Source organism: Scardinius erythrophthalmus, assembly GCF_964197995.2.
Source record: "Scardinius erythrophthalmus genome assembly, chromosome: 2".
Lineage (NCBI taxonomy): Eukaryota > Metazoa > Chordata > Actinopteri > Cypriniformes > Leuciscidae > Scardinius > Scardinius erythrophthalmus.
In genome coordinates this window covers 27,779,927-27,800,933 of record NC_138222.1, presented here as the reverse complement: position 1 = coordinate 27,800,933, position 21,007 = coordinate 27,779,927, and the positions used below count along the sequence as shown (strand labels likewise).

At 39.6% G+C, this 21,007-nt stretch overlaps 1 protein-coding gene across 1 annotated transcript in view; it reads left to right on the top strand.

Moving 5' to 3' along the window:
- The first annotated feature begins 654 nt into the window (after positions 1-654).
- Positions 655-21,007, top strand: part of cgnl1 (cingulin-like 1) — a 33,453-nt gene continuing 13,100 nt past the window's right edge. Inside the window, exons 1-9 of the mRNA XM_081359722.1 lie at positions 655-802; positions 3,115-4,755; positions 4,885-4,979; positions 8,426-8,531; positions 8,984-9,085; positions 9,395-9,543; positions 10,050-10,191; positions 10,703-10,915; positions 20,571-20,777. Coding sequence (XP_081215848.1) covers positions 3,163-4,755; positions 4,885-4,979; positions 8,426-8,531; positions 8,984-9,085; positions 9,395-9,543; positions 10,050-10,191; positions 10,703-10,915; positions 20,571-20,777 — 2,607 coding nt within the window. The 5' untranslated portion in view covers positions 655-802; positions 3,115-3,162. The remainder of the gene's footprint in view (positions 803-3,114; positions 4,756-4,884; positions 4,980-8,425; positions 8,532-8,983; positions 9,086-9,394; positions 9,544-10,049; positions 10,192-10,702; positions 10,916-20,570; positions 20,778-21,007) is intronic.

Sequence of the window (21,007 nt, the reverse complement as noted above, 5' to 3'; positions counted from 1 at the left end):
ACTTATTTTGTGTTGTTGTGCTTTTTACACACTTGTTAGACCTGCTCAAATGTTTAACCCGTGAAAACAAAAATAAATCAATAAATAAATGTCATAGAAGTAGAGTACACCAAATGAAGGGAACATAGGATTTTTAGGCACTTTTCAAACCATTTCATAATAAAGACGCGTGTCCTTCCGATTTAGTCCCTGTCTTACAACACAAAATAATGATAAATTAAGGGTGCTGTGAAAGCTGTTAATGAGAGGTTTTTGAACAACTCGTTATATTTTTTGAACAACTCGTAATATTTAATAAAATGTTAGGTTATTGAATGTCTTTTGGGTTTCTTCATATTCAAAGTCTTTGGGAGTCAGTCAATAGAGAAGAAATCAATGGTTTGTCACCATTTAAAAAAAGACCCATATCTCTCTGTCCTCGTTATCACATGAAAACCCTTGATTTCACCGATACTGGAAGCACAAGTGCTTAGAAGGCCTCCACCCAGTTTCTGGCTGTGCCTTTGTGTCTTGAGATCAGCTGAAATGCGAAGGTAGCCCTGTTCATCAGCCATGCCGAGCAGATCAGCTGATCGTGAATCAGCCTGCGGGCGGCGCGAGGGTGGAGTGAGTGACGGCTGTGGGCGGGGCTTCGCGCTCTTCAACAGTCCGTGTGCTTGATGTAAAACTAGTCTGAAAACAAGACGTGCAACAAGTGACTTTGACCAGCTGAGAGGAGATGGAGCTTTCGCATTGTGTCATAGCTTTTTACAGAGCTTGACCAACAAATAAACGCATTTTGTGGGATAAACGACTGACAACGGTAAGTGTTGCTTTTGGATTATGTTTTTATTACAAAAAAAAAAAAAGTGCGAAATTGCTAGTGTATGGGGCATTTGAGCGACATTGTAAATATGTGAGCTAAAGTTTATTAAAGCATTAAAATGAAAGTTGCTAAACTTTAATGAGCACCCAAACAGGCAGTGTTCTTGTATAGGGAAAATTGCTTTGTTATTAAAACTGCACCTAGTGCTTGGAGGCGCATCTGTTGGGATGATGCGTTTGGTATTAATGACGCAAAACATTAAATATTGCACAGAAAGCAAAGTTTTGGCTTAATAATGTGCTTGTTTCAGCTGCATGGTCCATAAAAATGCAACCCCATAAATAAATGTAGCATTATTCAATATAATCCGATTTGTGCATTTACAGTACTATGTATATAATATATGAACTAATAGTGCCCATGCAATCTGTCTGATGTAGCCTATGTAAAAGCTAAGGAAAGTTCACTGTAAGATGACTGAGTATTCCTGAATCCCTCCTGGAAGAGTTATAGTGGTTGCTCTGTCATATAGAGAGAATGATTATCCATAAACCTCTTTGTTGAACATTTTTTGTTGATGCTGTAGCTGTAGCCATGTTTTTGGTCTGGATCAGGGCCAAAGTTGTTAGAGTTAAACTTAGACCGTTTCACCAGAAATCTCTGTTTTGAGTTTCCCTGGAAGTGGAATGCAGGTTGAGGACATGCTGCAAGAGTTTGCACGGCCTGTGTTAGATTCCCTGTCAGAGCTACACATTTCCAGAGAGCACAATGAGAGGAAAGGAGCTACATTAACACCATTGAGTTCCTCTGCACACAGTACATGTGATACAGGAGCTGAAAGAGTCTATTGTGTCATATTCTTTTTTTTCTGCACCAGAGCTCTGTTCCTTATGGATAAGGGGGCTTGCCGCTTTTTAACTCGCCCTTATTGTTCTTTCTCATCCCCCTCTATGAGGCTGGAAAGTTTGAGTCCCTTTGCTCTCTTGAGTGTGGCCGCCGATGAGAAGGACTTTCCCTTTTAACTGGCTTCTTTATCATGATGTGCGTTTTGTGGTTTTGTAGTAGTTTTATAGAAGTCTTCCAATCTTATGCTTTCAACCTGTAGTCTCTAGTGTCGCCTTCATTCTTCACTGAACAGATTCCTTACTTACCCATTGAAAATGAACCAATGCCGACTTTGTTTTCTTCATTGTCAAGCCCTCAGGTATCTCACAGGTTGCATGCACTGTTATACACTTCATGCTTTGGTCATACCATTTGCTGTTGCACTTGCAAGACATCAATATGACTAATGCAATCTTTTGTTGGCTTTGAGGTGAAAGGATGTTATCAGTGGGGTCCAGAGGAAACTGATAATAGCCTGTTGCCTGGTGTGATGCCTGGAGTGGGGTGATATTTTTGTAGCTTTGTGTTTTGCTATTCTTGAGGCAACATACTGTTGCTCATTGCATAGGCTGTCACTAAAATTCTTTGGAATTAATTGAGATGTGATTACACTGATGAACATATAGTATGAGTGTAGCCATTTTCTTTTCTTTCTTTTTTTACAGTTGAACCTTTTGAATTAGTTGTACTAAATTACATGAAAACATCTGTTGCTGTTCTTTGGTTATTTTCAATAAAATATCAGCTGTTGACAAGCAATTTAGTCAGCTGTTTCAAGACAATGGAATACAAAATCTGACTTCCTCTGCTTTTTTCTTCTGCTTATCTTTCTAACACAGCCCCCATATTTTCCAGTGACGTCATTAGCTTTTTTGTGCCAATGTTTGTTTTTGTTTAAATAACCCACACTGCTGTCTCCTTTAACTTTAGTCAGCAATGTCAATGTGCTTAAGATTATAAAGTCTGCAACTGGGCTGAAACTGTCTGCATGCTTGGCAGGCATGCTCTTACTAAGTAAGTGGTCATTATTGTACTGTGTGAAAAAGCCGTCAAATACTGTAAGTCGTCATCTAGCTCCACTTGGAAAAACTACAAAGATAGTAGCACGGGCCAACATCAATGTGTGTCTCAGATTAAATTCCAAAACCCGAGCAAAGGATCTGTTTAAAAGTCTTTTAATGTCCTTGATTTGTCCAAACAACCTTTGTTTGTAGTGGGGGATCATGCTAAACGCTTAACTTTGCCTTTTTTTGGTTTTGGGTTTTGCCACACAAATTTAACCCAGTTACCTTAACTCCGGTTTGAAAAAGGTAACAAACTGTATGGCATACTCAAATTTTGTCAGACAGTCTTTTAGAAATGCAAAGATACTGTAAGCATTACAAACTTCTTGTGTAATAATGAGATTATTGCTTTGTTTTCAGAGGTGAGCCTTATCCACAGAGAGGGATTTGGTTGTTTCAGTGTTCCTGATGGAGTCTTACAGAGTTAGCGGCATGCCAAACCCTGGACTATCACAAGGCTATACGCAGCCTTCCCGCACAAGAGGCCAGAGCAATGGTACTTACGGCCTCAGTATCAGAGTTCAAGGCATAGATGGACACCCCTATGTGGTCCTCAATAACCAGGAAAGAGGCCCAAACCCCTATGCGGACCCTCAAAACAATAATGGATATATGGATTCTGAAAGCCCAAACAATTATGACGAATATGATTTCAAAGGAAACAGGAAGAATCTTTCTGAAGGCCCATATGTGGATTTTATGTCTCCGAAGCTTCTTGGAGGTCCTCACAATGGAACTGATCCTAAGAAGCAATCCAGTCTTTTAAACTTCCAGAAGCATCCAGAGATTCTCAAGCCATATGATCCTGAGAGCAATACTCTCGATAGCTTTCGTAGTCTACCTGTAGTTGAGACTCAAAATCCCTACCCAGGATCCCTACCCAGAGCCAACTCCCCAAAAGTGAGCCAAGCCCAATCTTCCAGCCTAGTTCCAGAACCATCTTTTCCAGATGACAGGGGACACGCCCAACCTCAGGTTCGTCCCCAGACACTCCCGTTCAGTCTCCAGCCTCAAACAGGTCTAACCAAAGACCATGTTCTGGCCCAGCCTCAGGTCAAACGCCAGATTCAAGCGCAACCTCAGGTCAAGCCACATTTTAAAACTCCAGTGCCCTACCAAACTCCGCCTCAACCCTCACAACGCCTTCCAATTCCTCAGGCATCTACAGTAACCAGTAACCCAAATGACCAGACCAAGGCCTCTTCTAGACCTCCCAGCTCAGTTAGTAGCACCAATTCCAGTCTGGAACGGAGTCGACGTGAACCAGATGTGTTGCCCTTGCGCCGTACTGACTCCAGTGGCCCGGTGCTACAGTCTTCCTCCCGTAACTCCTCTATGAGCTCCACCACACCAACAAAGGAAGACCAGTTGGACCAGCTTTATGCAGAAACTATCAACCGGCATGAGAACCGGCGCTACATCCCTTTCCTGCCTGGCACAGGGCGTGACATTGATACTGGTTCAATCCCAGGTGTGGATGAGCTCATCAAGAAGTTTGACAGCAAAGAGACTCAGCAACGCAGGGGTCGGTCAGGACGGAGGAATCGGCTAAACCCAGAAGACCGCAAGCGCTCCCGTAGTGTTGATAGTGCCTTGCCATTTGGTCTTGAGGGTGACACTGACTACTTGGATGAGGTTAGCAGGAATCGAGGCAGATCTACAGAGCATCTTCTTCGCCCGTCTCTGCTCCTGCAGAAGACCCCTGGAGTGAAGACCTCCCTGATGTCGCCAACTTCCACTATTGGACCCAGGATAAGCCTAAGAAATGTAACGCAAGTCAAAAGTGCTCCAGGCTCTCCTCAGGGGACAGTCTCCCACTCTTCAGCTGCTATTTTGGGGTTCAAGAATCCTCAGAGTCATCCCTCTGTAGCACTTGTAGAGAACAAAAATGAAGAGGCCAAACTATCACAGAATATGAAATGCCTGACAAGTCTGAAAACAGGATCAATTTCTCGTCCTGCTGTCAACAGTAAAACAACATCCACTGAAGTTGATGCCCAGGTAAGAAAGGATGGACTTCCTCTGTTATTCTAATATATTCCCACTATTATGGGGAGACCAGTCATTTGTTTTATGTTTAGGTGTTAATATAATGACATGTATTTATTTTCTTCTTTTTTATTTGCTCAGGTGACACCTGATCTTCTGAAAGGTCAACAAGAGCTTTCACAGCAAACAAATGAAGAGACTGCTAAGCAGATATTATTCAGTTACCTCAAAGATGGGTGAGTGTACTTTACAAATAATTGTGTATGTTTTTGCAATATCAACACCGATATATTTCCGTTAAAATACTTTTTAATTTATAAGTGACACATGGAAATCACTTATAAGTGACACATGGAAATCTAAAAACGTCATGCCAGTGTGCACATATTGAGCATTACTGTGTAAAGTTTTTTTATTGTATGCATATACAGTGGAGAAAATAATTATTTGATCCCCTGATGATTTTGTAAGTTTTCCCACTTACAAAGAAATGAAGGGTAAATCATTTTTTATGGTAGATTTATTTTAATGGATAGAGAGAGAATATCAACCAAAAAATCCAGAAAAAACACATCATATATAGGTTATAAATTGATTTGCATTTCAGTAAGTGAAATAAGTATTTGGTCCCCAAGCAAAACATAATTTATTACTTGGTGGAGAAACCCTTGTTGGCAAGCACAGATGTAAGACGTTTCTTGTAGTTGGTCACCAGGTTTGCACACATTTCAGGAGGGATTTTGGTCCATTCCTCTTTACAGATACTCTAAATCCTTAAGGTTTCTTGGCTGTCGCTTTGCAACTCAAAGTTTCAGCTCCCTCCTCAGATTTTCTATAGGATTATGGTCTGGAGACAGGCTAGGCCACTCCAAGACATACATCGAAATAAATGACTTGCCATTTTGATTGTTTTGAGATGTTAGAGGAGGAACTTTAAGAACCTGCTTTTTCCTTGAAAGAATAAGCCACTCCTATGTTGCCTTGGCGGTATGTTTTGGGTCATTGCTGGAACACCCATCCACGACCCATCTTCAGTGTTCTGGCTGAGGGAAGGAGGTTCTTGTCCAAGATTTTACGGTACAAGGCCCCGTCCATCAGCCCTGTACCCTTAGCAGAGAAACAGCCCCAGAGCATAATGTTTCCACCTCCGTGCTTGACTGTTGGGATGGTGTTCTTGGGGTCATAGTCAGCATTTCTCTTCCTCCAAACACGACGAGTTGAGTTGATGCCACAGAGCTCAATTTTGGTCTCATCTGACCACATCACTTTCTCCCACGACTTCTATGAATCATTAGATGTTCATTTGGCAAACTTCAGACGGGCCTGTACATGTGCCTTTTTGAGCAGGGGGACCTTGCGGGTGCTGCAGGATTTCAATCCATTGCGGCGTAGTGTGTTACCAATGGTTTGCTTGGTGACTGTGGTCCCAACTGCCTTGAGATCATTAACAAGCTCCTCGCGTGTAGTTCTGGGCTGATCCCTCACCTTTCTCATGATCATCCGTACCCCATGAGGCGAGATCTTGCATGGAGCTCCACATCGAGGGGGATTGATGGTTATTTTGTATTTCTTCCATTTCCGAATAATGGCACCAACAGTTGTCTCCTTCTCACCAAGCTTCTTGCTGATGGTCCTGTAACCCATTCCAGCCTTGTGCAGGTCTACAATCTGGTCCCTGATGTCCTTTGACAGCTCTGTGGTCTTGCCCATCGTGGTGGAGAGGTTGGAATGGAAGATATTCTGTGGACAGGTTTCTTTTACACACATTACGAGCTGACATTAGGAGTACTTTCTTAAAGTGACAGGACTAATCTGTGTTTTAAATGAGCACATAACCAATCTGTGGGAGGCAGAATTCTTTTTGGTTGGTAGGGGATCAAATACTTATTCACTCGATCAAATGCTAATCAATTTATAACCTTTATATAATGTGTTTTTTCTGGATTTTTTGGTTGATATTCTGTCTCTATCAGTTAAAATAAACATACCATAAAAATGATAGACCCTTAATTTCTTTGTAAGTGGGCAAACTTACAAAACCATCTGGGGATCAAATAATTATTTTCTATTATTATTTCTATTATCAATATAATTATATTATATACATTATAATGAAATATCTTAAATTATTAATTCATAATTTTTTGTTTAATAAATACTGCATTTTTGGAGAGTTGCACCACATGACATTTAAAAATGTTACCTTGTTCTAAAAATGTTGAGTTATTTGAATATATAAGAGACTTAATTTATTGACCTTAACAAACAGTCATGAAGGTCTGCATGGCTCCTCTATAAGATATAATTTCCTCTGTTGTTTTCTGCTACATGTTGGTTTAACCACGACTTCAATTTGGCACACTAACATTTTTTTATCCTAATGCTAAATTATAACAGCAACACTTATGTCCTTATTGGTCTAGGTTGTTTCTTACTCAATAGTATTCACTCTTTTTTTCATAGAAGTGAGATTTTACATGGAATTTGAAGTAGTTTCCACATAGTCTGACACATAATGATAACAGTTCAAGAATTTTACCTCCCCAACATTTTTTCCTCATTTATGTACAGTAGAATCATCTTTCAAGGAAAAAGCAGGTTCTTAAAGTTCCTCCTCTAACATCTCAAAACAATCAAAATGGCAAGTCATTTATTTCGATAAACTTTCATAAAAAGCTGCTTGCAAGATGTTCCAGACATTCTTCGCCCAATATAAATGGTTTTAGCCCACTGCCAACAACTAAAATCTGTTATTTTGCTTGAAGGTCTAAATTTCCACCCAAAGCAGTGCTGTTTCCTTCTCTCATCTAATCCTACATGATCACTGCACAGCTTCAAAGGCATGCTGTAGGTGCCCAACCTGCTCTAGTGAAATAGCTGAAACCGTGCCCTCCCTGAACTCCATATTCTTGATGTCAAAAGTTCCGCCCTCTCGGCATTCCTCATGTGATGTGTGGAGGGAGGTGAGCAGAGTGGATTATTCACAAGTATGTGTGAACCTTCTGAAGCCCTGCAGATCTAGGATCAGATGTCTTCTGTTCAATAGCAACCATTATTACAAAAGACAAGACTCGTCCTGAGGTAGTGGTTAGTTACCATTCAACGGCACGTGCCAAAGGTGCACCAGGTTAAGGGTTATGGTGGTGGTAATGGAGCAAAACAATATTGTTGCCAACAGTGTTCCGACATGGCGACATCACTTACGTCATGAAACCGTTAATAACAGTCTGTTCTGCGGGAGGTGTATGTATGTTTGAAGGAGAGGCGGTGCTGGTCTGTTGGTTTCTCCCTCTCTTTGTGAATTGTAATGATACGCTTCAGTTTGCTGTATACGCATGGCACTAACCCAATGTTCTGTGCTTTTCCCTGATGCATCACTCGAGTGCCCTGGGAACATGCGGGCATCAGACACACATTCCTAGACATGTGACTTGTTAAAAGAAGGCAATAATTAGGGTGGGCAGGTCATAAGGTGACACATCAAAGCTTGAGTACTCTGTACTCTCCACACAGGCAAAGAGCCAGGCTGATTTTTCCCAGAAATGTCAGGGATTATATACTCTGATCCAGTCTGCGCACACACACACACACACACACACACACTATCAACACACTTTGGCTGGGATAAAGAGACTCTCAAACCATCCAAGTAAATTAGGAGCACTTGTGTTTTGTTTTGCAGGAGCAATGATAACGATGACACTACCAAGAGAAAGGTCAACCTGGTGTTTGAAAAAATCCAGACCTTGAAGTCACGGGCCGCTGGAAACGTGCAAGGCGACAACAAAGTGAGCCGTTGTTGTGGCATTGTAATTGGGTTCAACAAACAGCTAAGACTGTGAGCCTCTTATAAGAGGGACTTAGTCTATCTCTTGGAGAAAGTATAAAGGCTGGCTGAGGTTATTTACTTGGCAAACAGCATAGTCATGGCTAATGTTTAAACGTTTGCAAGCAAAATCAGACCAGAACCTAGTCTTTTTCACTGTATTTTATTTTTTATTGTATTTTTGTTCATTATTTTATTGCATTTTTATAAACACGTCTACAAAATCATGAAATCTTGTATATGAAAAGATTAGCATATGAATAAGCATTACAAATACTAGAAGTATTTCTGATTAGAACAGAGATTATTCTTGAGAACCCGCTGTTTTTATTCTACTAAAATGTGAATCTGTATCTAATCGCTGTCATATAGTGCTGAAAAGAGCTCTGTTGCATATAAATGTTTCTCTCTCAGTCTCCAGACCTTGCAGCCCAGACCAGAGCCCTTCAGGAGCAGAAAGCCGAACAGGAAAAAGAAATTGCTGATCTTAAGAAACAGCTTGAGAATGAAAGCAAGGTAAAACTCTCTCTCTCTCTCTCTCTCCACTAATACCTCTACTGCTTTGACTCGTCAATTGCACCTTGGACCCCTGCTCTGTCTGTTTAGTCAGTCTGTTAGAAGCTTCCATGTTGACCGAAAATCCCACTCCTATCATCCCTTAAGATCAATAATCAAATTAACCAATTACTGGCTTATTCGAAAGACTGGGCCTAAATCCAAAAAAAGACGGCAAGTGTCTCAGACTGACAATGATTTTGAAGGTTCAGTAAGGTTACTGTCATTTCATGTCCTCACTGTCATTTCTTATTATGTCCCTCCCTGCAGAAGCGCAGTGATCTGAGCGAGACTCAGCTGAAGGCGGGAGCAGGAATGAAAGATTTGAGGAGAGAGCTGGAACAAAGTCAAGCCGAGTGCAGCAGACTGCGGGACAAGCTTAGTAAAACAGAGGATGACCTGCGCACTACAGTGGAGGAGTAAGATACTGTCTTGTGAATGTGGACAGACCCACACAGAATATGTGCATGTAGAAAGTTTAGCAAAAGTGGAACACCTGTAATCGAAAAAAACAAAACAGTTTAACTGTCACATGTTAAACTCTCAGCTTGCATGTTTAACTCCGCCTGGCCCTTCTTTAGCTTATTAATTTTACTTTTGCGCCAGCGTTCACAAAGAACACATCTGTCTATGTGTTCTTTGTAGACTTTGGAGTTAAAGTAAAATTTACAGGTGTTGGCCCAGATGAAAATCCTTCTAACGCAGTGAAAATCTACACTACCATCAGATATGCAAGTTTCTGTGATTTCTCCATCCCGTAGCTAAGGTTGTCAAAATAAGGTGCAAATTATCCTCTGTGACATCATGGTTTGAATTGGCAGGAGTTTATATGGACATGAGCTCAGCAGATTATCAGGCATGTCTGCGTTGGCTCTTGTTTCACTTCAGAATGCAGCTATTCTGAGTGTATTTTTGTGTATATCAGACTCTTCCAGGTAAAAATGGAGAAAGAGCAGTACCAGACTGAGATCCGAGACCTGCAGGACCAGCTCTCAGAGATGCACGATGAGCTGGATGGAGCCAAGCAATCTCAAACAGACAGTACAGACAAAGAGGCCATGATGGAGGTACAGCGTTAAAACATATCTGTACATACTGTTCAAAAGTTTGGGGTCGGTATGATTTCCCCCCCCCCCCCCAAAATTGATGATAAAAAAAAAATTCTTGAGCAGCAAATCAGCATATTAGAAAGATTTCTGAAGGACCATGTGACACTGAAGACTGTAGTAATAATGATGAAAGATCAGCTTTGCCATCACAGGGATAAATTACATGTTAAAAATGTATTGAAATAAAAAACAGCTCTTTTAAAGTGTAATAATATTTCACAATATTATTGTTTTTAGCGTATTTTTGATAAAATAAATGCAGCCTTTGCGAGCACAAGACACTACTGTCAAAAATATAAAACGGTATTGTATAACTTCTATTGAGGCACATAAAATGTCATGGAAAGCTGTATATTTCCCATGCAAATTTTACACTGCAGCAATCTATAACACAACAGAAAATTCTTTGCATATTCAAATTAATTAATTCTTGAGGCTGATGACAGAACTTCTGTGCTGTTCTCTCTAGGACTTCATGCAACTGAAAGTAGACCTCCAGGACCTGCTTCTTGCCAAAGAGGACCAGGAGGAGCTGCTGAGGAGGCGTGAGAGGGAGCTGACCGCTCTTAAAGGAGCTCTGAAAGAGGAGGTGGCAACTCACGATCAGGAGGTGGATAAACTTAGGGAGCAGTATGAAAAAGAGATCCGTAAGCTACAAACAGCAGTGGAGGAAGCCAAACAGGTGATAAATCTGGCTTTTTACATTTTTAACTGTTTGCAAATAAAGCAACAACAGCAGAGGTTTGTGTGATGTTAAAAACCATGTAAACACTTCCTGATCATATTCCCTTCATGCCTTCCTATCATTTCCTGCATATAACAAAGTAAATGTGATGTTTAAAGTATTTTTATGCAGGTCTAGCTAGCATGCTATGTTATGATCATGGCATATGTTAAGACAAACATAATGTTTTTTAAATTATAATCTCTGTTAAACTTTAATATGTCACAGTATTATGTTTTGATTTGTATAGTTTAAAGTTAGATTAAGTATAGGACTACTTTCAGCTATTATAGTTTTTCAGTTTTAATAGAAATTCATTTCCTAGTGACTTACAGTAGTCAATCATGATGATTTTGTTCATATGAGGGGAAAGCGCACAATAGAACAGAACAAACAGGAAGAGAAGGAGTGAAAGAGGTAGTCTGAGGACAGATAGGTGTCCAGTCCACAAGTAGGTGGAACTCCTTCTGCCTCCCTCTTAGCTCACTTCCTTTTCCAACAAAGAAATTTCCTGTCCAATGGAGGCCATTGTTGTCTTAGTTTAAATGTATTTTAAAGGAGTAAACAGACAAAGAGTTTAATCTTGGTCAGGTGCCACAGTAATCCTGGTGTGTGCACGCATTGTGCCTATTTTTGAAATAGCTGCACGAACGGATGTCAGAAGAATAGAGCACAGTTTTGTTGTTGGATATTTGAGAAATGGAAAAATAGACAGATTACAGACGACGGATTTCTGGATATTTTAGTGAGTGACCAAGCCACTAGGCTAAACGAGTGTTACCATGCGCCTCTTCTTTATGGGTTTAGTGTTGATAGGAAGGCCCCATGTGGAGGAACACTGAAGGGTGAAGCACTAAATGAAGTTTATCACTGCTTAATTGCAGTGGCAGGCCGTCACTAATCTAATGAGGCTCTGATGGGGCGGATAGCTGGTCTCTCTCTCTTTCTTTGAAAATGAATGATGGGATTGTTTCATATGCAAATAGCTGGGGAATTGCACATGGCCAATAAGTGGGTCACTGTGCAGACAAGGGGTCTTACAGATGACACAATGGGAGATGGTTTGTACAAAAAGGTTAGTTTGATTTGTTTGCCTTTTTTATTCTACAAAGTTTGCATAAGAGTTTAGACTACTGATCCCAGGTTTCCCAGTACAGCTTGTGTGGATGTTTCTATAAGGCTTTTGTTACCAGCAATAGAAAAAATGTAGATGGTGATCAGTAGAACTCTCAGAGTTTGTTTTTGTTCACTTTTACTGCTGCATGTAAAGGTATGCTCTGCCCCAATAGCAGGAGGGGGAATAGAAAGGGAGTGGGGGGTCACAGCAAGAGATTCCTGATTCTCAACGGTTGGGAGTCCTTGTGAAGGGATTCTTTCCCTGCTCCAATAACTTTCCCTGTTTTCTTAAGGCCAATTGGCTGCACCTACAAACGGCAACTGACACTTCGTCGGGTTTTGTCAGATCAGTGTGTTTCCATTGGTCGGCGCTTATTTTTCGGGTGTTTGACCGGTCGTGGAATATCTGTGAACTTAGGGACAAACTGTAATATGGTGATTGTCTGCGCTGGTTGGTGTCTGTCGGTGCAGTGTGAATTTGCCCTTTATTCGTAACTGGATTCCTGGAACCAAACCCAACCGTCTTGACTTCAAACACATATTTTTCCTGATTGCTTAGAGAATTAGTACCAAAAACTATTCAGTAAAATTATATTACATAAGTTGTTTTGCATCTTTATTTGAGATGCAATGAGTTAATATTTTATAAAGTGTTACATAGGGGAATAATGGCGGTGCTTGAAACAAAAAAAAACCTTTTGTTTTAGATATGATTTAGCCTTTTTCATTACAAGTCTATTAAAGGGATAGTTCACCCAAAACTACTGTGTAGTAGACCAAAACCACAAACCATGCCATGCGTTTGTGTGATTAAAATACCCATATTTAAAACTTTATAAACTATAATCACTAGCTTCCGACAGACGGCTGTACGCATTGATTTATGGTGGAAGACTAACTCCTGACCCTACGCACAGCGTAATGACAAATGCGGAAGCTCAGAGGAAAGAGGAAAACAAAACACTGGTCACGAATTAGCCATTTTGAAGAGAAATGCCGGAGGATTTCTATATAATAGAGGAGCTTTGGTTTGTTGCACAGTCCTATTTGTTTAAACCGCGAGAGACGTCGAAGCTTACGATGCTCCTACATCCTACTTGATACATGCGTCACGGGTTACTCTTGTGGCGCAAGTCGACTTGCGTAGTATGCGTACGGTCGTCTTGCGGAAGCTAGTTATTTTAGATTATAAAGTTATAAATGTTTTTTTTCCTTCAAAAACCCATGGCTTCACCTCAGAAGGCCTTTATTAACCTCCCCGGAGCTGTGTGGAGAGTTTTATCATGGATGGATGCACTTTTTTTAACTTTTGGGTGAACTAACCCTTTAATCATACTTTTTATTTTATTTTAAAGTGCATTTAAATGTTTCTCTTATTTCAAAAGATGGCAGGTAGTATTTTTTTTTTTTTTACTACCGTAGGTTTTTTGAAAGAAGTCTCTCAACAATGCTGCGTTTATTTGATCAAAAATTAAGTAAAAACAGTAATGTTGTGAAATATTACAATTTTGAATAATTGTTTTCTATTTTAATATATTTCTAATATATTCCTGTGATGGCAAAGCTGAATTTTCAGCATCATTACTCCAGTCTTCAATGTCACATTATCCTTCAGAAATCATTCTAATGTTCTGATCTGCTCAAGAAACATTTATCATTCTCATCAATGTGGAAAAGAGTTGTGCTGTTTAAACTTTTTGTTGATTTTCTTTCTTCAGGATTCTTTGATGAAATGGAAAGTTATTTGAAATAAGAATAGTAATACTGTTACTAGAGATACTGTTTATTGAACAACCCATATCAGTCAACCACTACTGAAAATCCAAAACAGATCTTGCATCGGTATCAGGATGTGTAGCCTTTGGTGTATTTGAGTGCAGCACCGTAACTGTGCTGTATTTGTTTGTTTTGTGGGCTGTGGCTGATACAGAGCAGTAACGGTCTTCTTGGGGCTGTTTGGGGAGCCGGCAGTCTCACAGGACGTGGTGTGTTTCCTCAGGTGATGATAGCAAACTGTTCCGGCCTGCTCTGTGGTGATTCAGCTGGATGCCTGAGTGGGAGAGGGGAAGTGGAGGAGGAGATAGAGGGACAGAGGGAAGTGTAACATTGAAAAAAAGAGCAAAAACAGTGAAGAACAGCCATATGAAAGCAAATACGAGCTTCAAAGAAATGATGTGCATCTGCATTAGTCTACATCTCACCCTTCAGCCTAATAACAACAAGCTCAGTTGGCAGTATTTCAGTGTCTTGTTGGGCAGTGACAATGATTATAAGCTATTACTGTGACAGTTCATAGTCTACATATAAACAGCAGCCCTCATGCGTGACGCACACTGCGTGTAACTAGGCCATTGCAGGGTCTTGACTACAGGCTGAGCTCGGTCCAATACTGGCCTGGATTCTTCGGCCATTGTTCTCACTGTCCCACTGAGCCAAAGTCCCCTGCTGTCAAGAAGTGTAGCGTCCTGGAACCCTACAAACCCCCCACCATGAGCTCAGCAGAGGGGGTCTGACCCTCATACCTCCAGGCTTTATGGGATTAAACACAGAAGCACAAAGCTAAGGATTTAGCCCAGGCTCCAAATGATTCCAAACTTCTTGGCTGTGGTCTTAAAGTTGGGAGAGAGTGGAGCATGAAGACAGATATATCTGTAATGTTCATTGAAGGTAGCGGTGGCATGTGTCTTTGTGTGTAGAAAAGAAAACAATTGATGGGTCGCTTTAAGTTACAATCACACCCAGTCTCATGACACCATCTGTATGTCTAAAGTGTTTATAAAGTGTGTTTTGAATTTAGCTTTTATTAAGGAGTTGACTGGGAAAGTTATTTGTCAAACCTGCTTCTCATTTCTGTTCTAGTGTCATAGCTACATGGTGAAGGAGTTGTTTTGTTTATTTACACTACCCGGTTAAAAGTTTGGGGTCAGTAAGTTTTCTTTTTCATGTTTTTGAAAGAAGTCTCTTATGCTTATTTAGAGACGGTTAACAGACACTGAACTGAGATGCAGGCCAGTAGAACGAAAAAACTTTTTTTAACTTGAGTGCCACATTTTTAGAGCGGTTAAATGCATCCGTCTACCGCAAGTTTACATTGAAAATGGAAAAGTAGCACAGTGGAATGGAAAAACGCGTTCTGTGTGAACGCTAAGGCTGCGTTATTCGATCAAGAATAAGGTAAAACGGTTATATTATGAAAAAGTATTACAATTATTAAAATAACCTTATGTTTTAATATATTTCAACATGTAATTTATTCCTGTGATGGCAAAGCTGAATTTTCAGCATCATTGCTCCAGGCTTCAGTGTCACATGATCCTTCAGAAATCATTCTAATATAAAGCTAAAGACATATATCTTATTCTTTCTTTATTCTTTATTTTAAAAGGAACAATGTGCATCATGTAAATGTGCCAGATTTAATTTTCTCTAAATATTGCAGGCTAATAGTCCCTAAATATTATGATTGAAAGCTATTTTTGTGGAATTGCAAGAAAAAGAACAGCATTTATTTAAAATAGAAATCATTTGTAACATTATAAAGGTCTTTACTGTCATTTTTGATCAAGTTAATCTGTCCTTACTGATAAAAGTATTAATTTCTGTGAATCTTATATCTCATTGACCCCAAACTTTTGGTAGCTTACAAAAAGCAAATGAACATCGACAGTGTTGCTGTTCCCCACCATTAGTGAATACAGCAACTTTTCTCTATGGCCTCTATGGCCTCAGGTTTGGCAGTAGAACACATTCCAAAAAGTTCTGGGATCTCTCTCATCACCATAAACTCATATGATTACATTTGTTTTGTAATGTGTCCTCCTAATGCATCCCGGGCCAAATACTTTCCTAACACATTTCACCACAACAACGGTTTACAACTTTACAACTGCTAGGACAAAAATTTGGAGAAGTCATGCACAAGATTTAATTTTATCTTTCTTACATTCTCTGCTTTTGAAATATGTGTGCACTTGAACCCCTGCGGTAACTGCTTGCCACCCTCCTCATTGAAAGAATACAGCATGTTTTCTTCTCACCCTCCCTGAAGGACGAGAGGAGGTTATTACTGGCGTCTTATGCAGCTGGAAAGAAGCCAGTGCTTTTCAAGCAGCACATTTTCATTTCCAGCTTGAGCACCTCTCGCCTGTCCTCAGCATTTCGTCCTGCTTCGGCACATTTGTGTGTATGCGCCTCTTTGTTTAGGAGCAAAGCTATTGTAACGTATACCACCAAGATGCAGAAACAGACCCGGTGTTGTTTGGAGCCAGAGTGAAGCTTGAGTCTTTGGTGTTGCTGTGGTATTCAAAGGCTGAGCACTTTGTGCCTGGCTGATAAAGTTTCAAGAACCTCGTATGACCTGTCGCTTATGTTCCTATGGTTGTGTATTCTTATCTTTCTGTCGAGTTACAGCACTTTTATTGAGAAAAGCGCCTGGCATGTAAACAGAAGTCACATTGAAAGGTTGACCATAGGAATAGATGACTAATTGGCCTTGGCTCTCACAATGAAAACACGAGCTTGCTTGCTTTCATTGAGGTAAAAACAGATCTGAATTTTGGACACAAGGAAAGCAGGATTTCCTGTAGTTTTGCACATTCTGAGTATAATGTAGATGAAATCACTGCTTACACTTGCTGAGGGACCAGTTAAGTATCAATGCTGTGAATCATTGTCATCATTACAGTTAAGTAACCAATGCAGAGCATTAAAACACTGTGCACAGTTGTGGTTTGTTGTAACAATTTTGTTACATGCGATTTATTTATGAAGGTCATTGTGTTTTAATGGGAAATTACGTGGGGGGTTTTCTAGTGATAATTTCTCTAAATCTAAACCGTTTTAACAGATCTTTAAATGATATTAGTGTGTGGTCAGTAGACAAATGTGACTTCTTTTTCCACCTTTTTTCAACTTTAACTTTTTGTCAATTTAATATATTGCGAGAGAACGCAAAAGAATTTACTTTTTTTTTCCATCCCATCTCATATTTTTTAAGGGCTTTGTAATATTTATATACTGTATAATGAAGAGTAGAGCAGGATATTTGTAAATGGTGCTGGGTTTGACCTGTGATTTAAATTTTGCTTTTGCATTCTGGATGGCTTTAAGATTATGTTGTACCCCGTCAGATTATAAATCTGACATGTAAACTTGAATGATTTGAGAGTGGATTAGAGAGGTTTAACTCTTATGAAGTACTGTGCTGCATGTGAAGGAGAAAATCATGGTGAATTTTGTGTGGCTTTAGGCAGGTTTATTAGTTTCACTGAAGGTTTAGGCACTAAAACGGTGCTGTGAAGATTTAGGACGCAAAGCTTCAGGACACTCTGTATCCTTGCTTGGAGTTCATGAACTGATTGTGATTCTCCCTCCATTGTTATTCTCAAGCTTTTAAACATACTCACAATGCTGGTTAATGCCCAACTATACATAAACAGCCCGAGCAGGCTAGAGCACCATTCAGAGCACACTGCTTTCTCTGAGACTTTGAAATGCCTCTGTCAAGAAAAGAAGCTCAGAAACAAGCATTACTCCTCTCTGCCCTTCCCTTTCTATCAGTTTCTGCTCTTCAAAGACCTGACTGCGGGAACTGGAGCATGGAGGGAAAGGGAACGTGTGAATACAAAAAGAGTTTAATCACTTTCACCCAATGCAACAGTTTCTCAGCGCTATCCTCGTGTCCTGTAGCTTATCAGTACTAAAATGTCTCACTCCAAGTAAAGGGAAGAGAATATTGCCACAATTAAACCTTCTCTGAAGGACACAGACATCATGATAAGCCACCTCATGTCGAGCCGCAGCTTTTCTGAAGACAAAAATGTTAATATTTGCAATTTGAAAAGGTCACTGCTTACTAAACTTTGTCAGTGAATGTTATCTCCTGCAGTTTTGCAAGCATAGAGTATGTTGTCTTATGCTAGGTACATATTAGCGAGGCATCACCTTCTGGCCTCTGTAGTTTAGGGGTGGTGGTGTGGCGTAACAGACGTTTTGGTTTGTTTTGGGGGTGGGTGGTCATGGTTATTTTGGGAGGTATCATAGTTAATGAGTTAAGCATTACTGACCAGTGAGGCCAGCGGGGAGAGAGAGGGAAGGATTCTCAGAGGGGCTTCAGGACTTTGAACTGAAAGCAGAACTGACGTAAATCCACCCTGGTCTGCTAATGAGTCACTGTGTTATGAGTTGCTGTGTTAGGGTTGGAATGACTTTACATTAACCCACACACACACACACACACACAAATAGCTGTGTGTTGTCGTCTGGATGTTCACTGATCATAGGTTTTGCAATTGTAGTTCCACTCCATTAGACAGGTATTTTAGACACTGTCTAAAGAATCTGGTGTCTCTTACCTGTTGCAGGATGTATCTATTATCTTGATCTAAGGTATTTACTTCTGTGAATTCTAAAAAGCGCATTAGAAATATGTAAAACAAATAACGTTGACTACAGTAACAATTTATCAGACAAAACTAATTTGATTGTTTTTATAGTTAACTAAAACTAAAACCATACAAAACATTTCCATTTCTTGAAATAAAATAAACCTTAACTGAAATTATATTTTTAAAAAAACCTTAAATTTGTTTTGTTTAAGCTAGTTGCCAGGGCAACATTTTTCAAATTTCATTTAGTTTAACTTGATGTACTAAACTAAAACTGAAATAAAAAGTACTAATAAAGAAATGACAAAAACGCACAACAAAATTACTTAAACTTTAACTAAAATTAAAACGAAAACATAAAATATAAAAATAAGAACTAATTTTAATACTATCTCAGTGGTAGTGAAATAAGGCTAGGATTTGTTTTTTTGTTTAGCTATAATTGAAGTATTGTCTTTGTCCACAGTTGCAAACAGTGGATGGTTAAACCAGTCGGGTGACATTCTCCCATGCATAGCAAACGATCTACCTGCTCATCCAGTTCTGGAACCATCCGTGTTGTGTGTAATCTTTGAGCTGTCATCAACAGGATAAAGAATATCCTTCGTTGCATGACAGCTGTCTCGGTTTGTTAGCTGAAATCCCCACAAGGAGTTCTGTGTGTGTCGGTTTAGGTGTCTTTGTCCATGGGTGTCTGAATTGCAGAATGAGTTTGAAATGGCACAATGCATTTACACGTACAGCAGCTCTACAGGACAGTCTCGCTTATTCATAGAAGTTGGCGAAGAAGAACACCGAGTGCTCTGTAATATTGGCCGAGCAAAAGCACAAACCAGACAAAGAGTCAGCCACCAACAGAGCACAGCCTAATTAAGGAACTTGTTCACGTTCGGAGACGGCTGCTGAACCCGTAACTCGTCAAAAGGCTTAAGGAATCAGGAAACTGTATATGTGTCTGGTTGAGTCATTGAGAAACTGAAGGAGACATGCTTAGCTGACTCTAAATGGACGGCGCTAATAAATCGTACAGGGCCGTTCAGTTTAACCTCACCTCTGTTGCCTGTGATTCACTGCATTTATATTGGCCCACATCATTTAAGAGGGTGTCAAAGGTCACAGGCCTGTTGCCCTAGACTCACTTTTCCATTAGTCGCATTCAGTTCAAGGAGTTCATTGACTTGATGTGTACTGCAGCTCCTGCACTACAGTCTAAAATGCAACTTTTAAACAGCTTTTATATATAAATATATATATATTTTTATATATAATATATAATGTGGGACCGTTTCACCCAGAGACATTGATTACTGATTGGGATTTTTAGTTTTTTTCCCTCATATTTCATTCTGATGGCTTAATGCAGGAATATTACTCATGCACTACCATTCAAATTTGTGGGCTTTGTATGAATATATATTTTATTTATGATTTTTTTTTTATGTATAAATTAATGGTTTTATTTAGCAAGAATACATTGGATTGATCAGAGGTAATGTAATGTTTCATAAGATTTATATTCCAAATAAATGTTGTTTTTATAAATGTGTCCAGAAAAAAATGCTTCTTGATTTCCACAAAAATATTAAGCAGTACAGCTGTTTTTGACATTCATAATAATAAGATTAATAATAGCCTCTTGAAATCAGCATATTAGAATGATTTCTGAAGGATCATGTGACACTGAAGACTGAAGTAATGATGCTGAAAATTCAGCTTTGCCATCACAGGAATTAATCAAATATATTCAAATAGAAAACTGATATTCTAAGTTGTAATAATATTTTCACAATATTATTATTTTAACTATTTTTCATCAAATAAATGCAGCCTTGGTGAGCATAAGCGACTTCTTTCAAAAACATTAAAAAACTCTTACTGAGCCCATGTCTCTACAGGAAGTTCTAGGGAAAAGAAAGCTTAGATAAATCTTTAATATTCTAAAATTTCTAAAAAAAAGTTGCTGGGTATCTGCCATTTTTATTTAATCAAAAAAATTATTTTACTTGCATCTGGTGTTAATTTTGGAGCCTGAATGAAACTATGTAGGTTTTCAAGATAATTGTGTACGTATATTTAACACTCTCTATCTTTGTTTTGTGCTCTTTCTCTAGAACAAGGTTACAGCCAATAAGGAGAGGGAGGAAGTGGAGGTAGCAAAGAAGGTGTCCGAGGGCCAGGCAGGCCGTCTGTCTCAGGAGGTGGAGAGACTTCGCAAGAGGGCACATGAGCTGGAGAACGAAGTGACCAAACTCAACCGCATCATTGATGAAGCCAAGCTGCAGGAGAGCAGGCTGGGGGAGCGAGCTGGCCGCCTGGAGGTACTTTCAATTCTCTCTTTGATTTGAGTGTGAAAAAGAAACGCTTATATTTATACACATTTATACCAATTCGATTTATATTGCATTCTAATGGTTACATCGACCTGAGGCCGTTTCCCTAGACGAAGATTAAGATTGTCCTGTCGGGACATTCCATCAGCATTGATTCCCTTTTAACTCTTCCCCTTTAGTCTGTGGGAAATGTTTAATCTGTGTCTAGAAAAGCAGAC